Below are 9,812 nucleotides of genomic sequence, written 5' to 3' on the forward strand. Positions count from 1 at the left end.
TTGTAAAACACAATAGTTATATATTTCAATTCAATTGCATTTTTAATTTTTAAGTAAGTACATTTATATATTTGCAAAGAAATGTTGTAAAACACAACAATTGGCATGATTGCATAATTTTTCACATTTTACTTCCTCTCTAACGTTGAAATTCATAATACATTATGACAGTATCACAGCTACAAAATGTTTAACAATGTTATGAGATTGAACGACTTCGTTGCAACGTTAAATCCTGGTAGAGACAGTAAAATACTTTATAGATTATTTTAATTCCACTCAGAAACTTTCAACCGACAGATTATTATATCCCTCGCAAAGTTTGCAATGGCGGTTGGCGCTAGTAAAGAGTGATTCAGTTAGTATTGAAAAGTCTACAAATGTATAATTTTAAATTTTTATAAATACTATGAATTAATCATTTGTCTTAATACACGCATATATATTTAATTTTTGTATTTAAAAATTTCTTTTGGTGGATGCTTCTAGTAATGTAAAGCATTATTTCCTTATCAATTGACTGAAGGTAAAAAATCTAATTTCCATTTAATTATGTTTGTTAGATGTTATATCCTTTTATATAAATATCTAGTTAAACTTTACCCTTTTTATCAACCCCCCCTTCCCACCTATTCCTTATTACCCTTTATATTTTATCCTAAAATGAATAAATCAGTAAGTAATGAATATGTTCCCTTGTTTACTTAAACAGTCAAGATAGTCCGAGTAATGCTGGACTTGAGCAAACGCCAACTATTTATATGTAGATGAAACAGAACTTGTATATGAATGGAGAAAGGGTTGCGAAACCACTTGGTTCATCCTACTTTTATTCAACTCCTTTCAGAATCATATTTTAATATAATATGTGTAAACCAACAAAACAATTTTTTTGAATCTTAAAACCTCAACGCCGTCTTTCATTTAAACGGCTTGTTTTTTTTCAATATGGTGTTTTAAAACGTTTACTTGCCTTAAATAAATTAGCGACACAAATTATTGAATAAAAAAATATTTTCGCAAAGAATACCTCATTTTACAGTTCCCAATACATTGAGTATCAGTCAGTATATAGATGAATCATCATAATCTTGTCGCTGAAACATCGTATGAACTCAGTACTTTCATTGTTTCACCACAATCGATTTTTTACTGTTTTATATTTGTAAAGGTAAATATTGCATAAATGTTAAAGTAATTACCTTGCAAAATACTTGCACAACAATGGAAAGTCATAAAGTAGAGTAATTGGCCCAAACGGTAGACAATGCTTCAGACACAGTCGGATGCTGATCTAAACAAAGGACATTCTCTTAAAGGAATTCAGATTAATTTAGCACTCCATTGTGTGACACAATGGAACTCCTAATGGTAAACTTTTCTTCGAAGAATTGGAAAGAAAATAAAATTATTTAAAAGTATTAAAATATGTAACATCAAAACTTATAGTTTTGGATTATTGTATTTAGGTCAAAACCAAAATGTAAATACAGTCATACCATAAGCTAAGAGTTCTTGGTCCCTTATAAATCCGCAATTCTGTATTTACATATCTAGATCTTTTTTTTCTTTCATTCAATACAATTTACAATTTTGAATTAATATATCAAATGCGGTCACATTATTTGCAATGCTCTTTGTGAAAAAGGATTGGAGAAGGCTATATATTCTGTCAGAATACTATTAAATGTGAGTTTTAACTTATAAAAAATATGATCTATTGAGGTTCTTATTTGCTGTAATCAAATTAACACATTTCCTGTTATCGTATCTACATAAGACTATGAATCGGAGAATTCCGGTACGGTAAGAGAATTGATTAGTCAATAAACATTAAATAAATTGTTGACGAACAAAATTTTACATTTCATCATAAACAATCAGTTCAAATAAAATGCTATCGTATTATTCAAATACAGTATACAAAGATATTTTTAATTTGTATGACCTCTGTTAACAAACTGTAAAAAGGTTGTACATTATGAGATCTAGGTCAGTAGATCTACCTCGATCAAACCACTCGCTTCGCCGCCGCCTAACAAGAGAAACCAATTTGTCGGTGGTCGAACCCAAAACCTCAACACCTCTCAGGCTCGGTAGAAGTGGAGGGAAAATATCCATTAAAATATAAAATGAACTAGTAATAAGCACAGAAAACATCTAATAATAATATTACAGTTTTCTGTACATTGCGTAAAATCATGAAGTTAGTTGTTGGTTACTTTCACGTTTTATAGCCAAGGAAAACCGAAACGAGTCTTGTCTCAATTTTTTGCATCTTTTATTGTGTCATTAATGCCAATCTATGCAGCACACAAAAAACCAAAATACTGACCAAGACTCAAATAACTTCGTCATATTAGGATTCAGAAACCTTCTGATGGTTTTGGATACATTTAAATGGTTGAAATAAACCGATCTGGTATTCAAATAGCCAGTATAGTAAGATATAGTAGTATTTATCATATAGTAATATAATAAATAGTACTCGATATAATCATTTTCTTTGTACATTAAAACGTTGTTTCATGAAATAAAATTATTTCCATATTGGTAACTTTAAATTCGGAAGAAAATTTTTAAATTTGTGTTAGTTAGGCTTTTAATTATTTCTAAGCGCGAATAAATTATTAACTTAATTATTTCATCGAACAATATATCATTATTACCATTGACTACGTCATACCTTTAATTTTTAACATTGATCGAATAAACAATTTAACTTGCCAAAACCCGAGTATCATAATGTTTACTATGGGACACTAGAGGTTCTAATGATCAACATTTTACGTTATAGCCTAATAAAGAAAACAATTAAAGTCAAACTTTTTGGAATCGAGGCTAACGATTATAGGTCAATTACTATTAGTACGGTGTAATAGTCATGTAATGTTGTTTAGGAGAGTAGTGGTAAATTTCCAGCAGAGTCCTCTTTTATAAGTGCCTACCTTTTGTCAATCGTAGTATTTTCGTATGAAGAGCAATTACCTTACTTAGGATAATTGTTTTAAGGATAATGTTATTGATTATATACCTAACCAATGACGGCAAAATTATTCATCAAGCTAATGTATTAAAATGTAGTAATTGAACTATTTTTATAGTACGTTTACTGTAAAATACAATTTAAAGAACTTACAATTTTTATTCAGCACATGATAATTTTTCACTTGAGGAAAAAGCTTTTTTAAATAATATGTAAAACTATATTAAGAGGATACCAAAGTGTTTGTCTCGACATACGAGCTTGAGTAAACCACGCGTAAAAGGCTTTTTACGCGTCCCGGATCTGTTCAGCAAATGTTTAACATTTCAACAGAGTGTAGTTTACACCATTATCTTTACATGACTAGTGAGACATGAAGTGCTTTTGTTGTTTCGTCCAATACATAACTAGAATAGTTCTTCTTACGCAAACTAAATTAATTAAATTAAAATTATTTAATGAATAACTAAATATACCTTTTGAACTTATTACCTTATTTTCTCTATTTAGGCTGTCTAAGGAAACGTAAGGCATTGTTTATATATATATATATATATATATATATAGATAATACGTGGTCCCAGTTTCAGAAAAAAACAATTAATTATTACTTTCAACTCCAATCAAGTATTAAGGTGACTGTTAATTAAAAAAGTCTGTGAACTATATATGCTACAAGAGGTCAGGTAACAAACTTATATCTCATTTCGAAACCATTACATAGAGATTAGATGCTTGCATGTAATTTAACGGAGAAAAGTATACTAATCCACGATAAATTGGAAAAGTTTGTAAACGATTTTTGGGGACTACCGAGAAGGTTTTTCTAATCTTGTATAAACACGGCAATAGTTATCGATAACTTCCCTAACAGTATAATGACTCTTGAATGAAGTGTAGTCGTATATTACTACTTATATTTTGTAGGATTGGATGTCTATATATATATATATATATATATATATATATATATATATATATATATATAGACATATATATATATATTTATAGAACTGTTCACGATAATATTATTTATCATATTGTTGTATTCTCTGTTCGTGATTATCGAGAACACATTATACAATGTGTGTCTAGCTCAAATACAACCATATTTTATGTATAAGCAACATAAATGTATACACGTGCTGAATACCTAAATTGTAAGTCTTTAGGTTGTATGCTATCTGCAACAGATTCAAAATCAATACACTTAAGTTAATCTTTAAAAAGTTTATTTAGGTCCATACTGAATACTGCATTACTAGTAATTACTTTAAAACGAATTGTGGCGTATTCAGAAACTCAATATTTAAAATATTTAATCTAATCATTAAACTATACATACTAAACAATTATTTATAAATACCTCCTACCTGCAGACTTAGCGGATTTGCATTCGTTTGGTAATATTTTTATCCAAACATTTCCTAAAATGTAGGTAATTAATGTATTACCTAACTTACCTTAAAAGAGTACTACTCAGGTTTGCTGCTACAGAGAAGGTAATTTATTTAAACATTAACTATTTGGCATGAAATAAGTAAATTTTCCAAAGTTGACCACAATAAAAAAAATTACAACAGTTAACATATTCACCATAACAATAACATAACGTTACAGTTTTATGGAGCTTACCCCGTAACCATTCGGCGTACAACTATGCTTCAATATAATAAATAACTTCTTTTAGTTCAGGAAAATGGTTTAGGGAGAAAATAAATTGTTTGTGCCAAAAACAGGAAAACCTAATTACTAAATCACGAAACCTCCGATAAAGCCTCGTTCCCATAGTCTGATTATACTGGTCTTGTAAACTCGTTCAAATAGTTGTAGGTTTTTGGTTTGATGTACCGATTTTCAATATCGGATGGCTTTTACTAGGGTTCTCGTGATTTCGTACATAATTATACATAATTATGAATATATTGTGAATAATTATAAGTCAATAAGATTGTAAAAGATTTTTTTCGAATAACTGTTCAATAGGCCTATTAATTAGATGACATCTTTGTCTATGCTAAATAGTAGGCAACTCCATGATTATGAGAACAGTGTGTGGTTTTAAACCCACTCAACCTTTACTACCCTCATATGCTTGTGATGTCGGTGTTCATTAGACTAAAGTTTAGACTTGATAAAATCGGCCTTATTGACTAGTTGGCATCCAGGAAGATGTTAAATGAAAATTTATGTTAACTTACATCTTCGTTTTTAACCATTGTCCCATCAAACCCTGCAAAACTCGAATTCAAACTTATTTAAATTCAACCACTCTTTGTAGATTGTCTGTACTATCAATTCAGCTGGACTTTATAAAATAAATACCGGAAACTATTGTGCTGTTGTAACCATATCAAAATTCGACTATTTAAATGCCATGCACAAAAACAACTACAAACAGTTAGTTTAAAATTTTTGCCAGCACAATAAACTTATGGACAATGACAAACCTATAACAACGTGGAGTGCAAACCGAACTAACACAATAAACAGATTTCTCAAATCGTGTACGATTATTTTATGTACCATTAAACCAACCATATCCTTGGCCGCAATCAACCTGTTAATACTCGGGCCGCAACTCGTACAAAACTTTTTTCAGTCTGGGCTGCAACTCATACGCAAAATGAGATTTGAACTACTAATCACAAATAAAATTGTTTAAGTGATTGTGAAAATAACAGAAACTTAAGTCAATAGATATGCTAAATATCTCTCGTGGTCAATGTGGCTAAATAGTATAGTCTGTCAAAATTAAATTGTGTCTCCCTTTAACAGATGAAATTTTTTTTTTAGAACACAGCGACGATATTAAGGGTTTTTTTTAGTTTGATTTTTGAGTGAAAAATATAGTATGTTGTAGCATTCTAAACAAACTGGTACGACTCCCATTTCTGAAAAAATTACGGTTCAAAAGCTATTGTAACCTTTGTGATTTTTAACTATAAAATATCATATTTAGTCTTACCGCTTACCCATGATAAAGGTTGTTGCCAAGCTTATGGGAGAAAGTATGTGTCAGAACGCTGATACTATTATTTTATTAGTGAAAGGTTCAAATCCTGTTCTCTACGACCTTGGACAATTTATTATTAATAATTAATAGTTCAATTACAGATGGTATTTGGATAACGTAACGGTCTGCTTCCACGAAGAGTGAATCTTGATACATTTCGATACTTTCTCACTTCCAGAGAGGTTATTTTGATGGTGTTGCTCAAGCAGTATCTAACAATCTTATACTAAAACATATTTTGATAATAAAAAATCGCAGTGATACGATAACATATGTTTCAATAGTGATCTTGTTTATTAGAAAAGAGATGAAAACTTTTAAAACTAGAATAATATAAAATTAACAGTTTTAAGGCTGTAGAGCAAAACTAAAATACCCTCACCGCAGAAAACCTGCTGACTAAGCGAATTTCCATCTGTCTGAATTAATTTTCAATTTAATCAATTTAAATAACATTCGGTTTAACGAGTACCTAGGTTTGCTACTACAAGGAACTAATAAAATGTGTTTTTTGTAAAATATTAATAAATTAGTATAAAATAAATAAGTTTATTTATATTTTTGTTTATTTAATAAACAAGCAAACTACAACATTTTACAATATTCTCCATAAGAATAACATGGGAATTTTAAATTTACAATTTTTTGCATTTTCTCCGTTACCAATAATTGTACAAAAACACTTTGATATACTAAATTATTTGTTTTTTTTAAGCTCTTTAAAAAGGTCTAGAGATAGAATTGGGAAATTTTGTGTTTTGAGGGTCAAAAATGAGAAACTCCTATGTTTACCCCGTAAAACCCCGATCCCATGGTTTGATAATGCTGGTTCGCGAACTCATTCAAGTTTATCCCACCTTACACCTTTAAACCAATTTCATCAAAATCTGACAAAAATTACTCAATTTATGTCGTTAACGGACACACAAACACACACACACACACACACACACACACACATATATATATATATATATATCTATATACATATATATATATATGTACACATATAAGTCTATATATATGTACGCCTTATTTTTTGGCTTTGATAGTAATCCAAAGCTTGGACTGAAACTGATAACGTTCAATAAAGTTGATTAAGTAATTGTTAAATGGACTGGACGTGTGTCAATTTTGTTTTTCTTTGGTTGGCTGATATGTTTGTTATTTTGTTGTTTTATGGTTTAAATGATTGACTTGTTCACAATTTGTTTGTCTTGTAGTTCACCTACGGCCTTTAACATTTTAGTTAGGGATGTGGGGTGACCACTATGCTTCCACGCTCGTCTGGGGACGGTGTCAGGAGCCGGCTCAACAGGTGTCAATGAAAGGGACCCAATATTTTCTTCACTCCACAGCATTTCATCATCTAGTGACGACGTTAAAAATTTCCAATAAACTGAGTGCCAAAACCTCACATCTCTCACCCTGCTACTAGCACGTGCCACAACCATACAACGTGCATGCATCTAACACGGTGCTACTGGAATTAAAAATGCTAGTTACACCATGCGATCCATATGTGTAATCCCGCCTTAAGTTGTTATTTTTGATTATACCACACATATTGGAAATATCCAAGAGGTTTTCATTAAAATGAGTAACAAGCAATTTTTAAGGTTTCAAGTTATGACTGAAATTCCTACAGCGTTACGAAATTAGGTTAAAATAAAAAAAAGTAATTTTTGCTTAACAGGTATTGCTGTAATTTTAATTTGTGTTCACAATAAACTCCGTAGAAGTGGCGGTTGGATGTATGCAAATCGTAGTATTGTCAAGATTAAACTATTCATTTCACTTAATACAATGTTCTTCAATGAAATACTACTAATACTTTCTGTATGAAAATTGGATTATTACTCACAATATTTATTTAAAAAAGTAGTTGAAGTATACATTTTCTATATTTTCCTTGTCATCTTTTAATAATATCCTTCAATACTCTACACTCACTCTATTCAATCCAAACCAGGATAAATCGTGCGACCTAGCCAGCCTTCGACGAACCTTTTAGCAGTAATCCCCACCTTACCTGCGAATCTTCCTAATTGCTCTGTAACGGTCTTGGGTAAGATTTTTCCCATTTTTTGTAAAAACCTTGTATCTGCCGCTTGAAACTCTCGGAAGGCCGCGTCCTTGTCACCGGTTTCTACATACTTCTTCAACACTTCAGCGTACTCATCGTCGTGGGATTTTGCAGCTTCGTCCACTTCGTTAGTTGGAATGCCATTGTAAACTTCATTGCCTGGACCGAGGTAGTTAAACCCCGGAAACAACAGTTTTATGCCAGTGAGGTGTTTTGGCAACCTCCAATATGTATGATTTTTGGTTGAGCGAGTTTGGTTTGGTACTCGAGAAGAACTATCAAAATAGTCCGTCGTTTCAAAGTCCGAAGGTGGAGACGTTGAGGAAAATGTAGGCTCAAAGTCGTGCAACCGTGTCGATGGTTTACCTGAATAACCTATCGTTAGTTCGTCAATTTCAAACCCTCCTCTCTGTTGGTGCAAGTATTCATCAATGTGATCAGGTGTCGGTTGAACTTCTTGAAAACTGAGCGTGTTTGGGTCAAAGAAAAAACTTCTCTCTGTTATCTCTATGTAGGGTTCCGTAATTTCTGGTCCACCTTGTTCTAAAATTACTACAGTCTGGACTATCCGTGTTGCATCATCCATGATTTATTTCATCATTGTTCATGTTAAAACTTGGAATTTGAAACTTGTTAGCCTGCCATAATTTGGATTACTATAGAAACATATTTGATTTTCCACCAACAATTTCTATCATGAAACGACAGTTAAAAAAACTGCATGGCCATTGAGATACTTCTCAGATCATTTCATTCATGTAAACAGGTTTTTAGCATCAGTTTTACTATCCAAACACTCATTTTCGTTTAGAATATCTGTAGAAACAATAATTCTACAACTTCCTTCGACAGTTATCACTCTTGTGTACAAGAGCTATTTAGATATTAACTTAATTAAATAGGGACCTATCGTCTTAAAAGATATAAAATCAACATATGTGCACACAAATATGAGTAAAACATATTATAGAGGTTATGTTAAATTTAGATGAACCATAATTGTACTTTGAGAAATATTTATATTGGTACCAAATACTGTTATAGTTGTTAACTTATCAGGGATTACACTATATGAACTAACAGAAGTTTTACCATTGAACACCTTTTCTAGCCTTGCTCTATAGCCTTAAAACTTTCAAATTTGGACTATTCCAGTGTCAAACGTTTTCATCTCGTTTCCAATAACAAGATCACTATAGAAACATATGCTACCATTTCCCTGTGAATTTGTTTTTAAATGAATGAAAATATGTTTTAATGTAGCTATTTCGATACTGCTTGAGCAGGACCATTTATCCAGATACTTTTCATTGAGCTATTAATTAATAATAAATTGTCCAAGGTCTAAGAGACCAGTATTTGAACCTTTCACTAATAAATGAAAGAAAATCCCTTAATATAGCAGAATTCTCATATAAAAACAATGATTGGGATAGAAATTTCCCGCAACAAAGCTCCAAATGACTTGGCGGGCTTATGACAGAATACAAAAAGAAAAAGTATGTAGGAAAAAGTATCGTTGGTTCAAATCTGCGTGAATTGATAACTTCGGAAATCGATTTAATAATGTCATATTTTCTAAATAATCAAAATAAATCTCGTGTCATCGTACTGACCATCCTGAGTAAATCTTTCAACATACCCGATTTAAAGATAAGCATATAGGCCTGTAAGAATCTTGGTCATTCCTAGAAATGTCTAGCTGAATTTCAAAGAGAAGGAAG

The 9,812-nt window shown here is 31.2% G+C and overlaps 1 protein-coding gene across 1 annotated transcript; it reads right to left on the reverse strand.

The window, feature by feature from the left end:
- Nucleotides 1-7,901: 7,901 nt before the first annotated feature.
- LOC128988029 (uncharacterized) lies at nucleotides 7,902-9,213 on the reverse strand. Its single transcript, XM_054409204.1, has 2 exons — nucleotides 9,181-9,213; nucleotides 7,902-8,726 (listed from the first exon to the last, which is right to left on the reverse strand). Exon 2 carries the CDS (start codon nucleotides 8,672-8,674, stop codon nucleotides 7,961-7,963), a length of 714 nt encoding a protein of 237 aa, XP_054265179.1. The 5' UTR covers nucleotides 8,675-8,726; nucleotides 9,181-9,213; the 3' UTR covers nucleotides 7,902-7,960.
- Between the last annotated feature and the right edge of the window lie 599 nt (nucleotides 9,214-9,812).

This window comes from Macrosteles quadrilineatus, unplaced genomic scaffold, assembly GCF_028750875.1.
Source record: "Macrosteles quadrilineatus isolate MER2022 unplaced genomic scaffold, UCM_ALF_1.0 Scaffold_2__2_contigs__length_208266976, whole genome shotgun sequence".
NCBI lineage: Eukaryota > Metazoa > Arthropoda > Insecta > Hemiptera > Cicadellidae > Macrosteles > Macrosteles quadrilineatus.

What these genes read in the sequence shown, in the direction of transcription:
- LOC128988029 (XM_054409204.1), bottom strand. Translation starts at nt 8,674, where the DNA reads ATGGATGATGCAACACGGATAGTCCAGACTGTAGTAATTTTAGAACAA.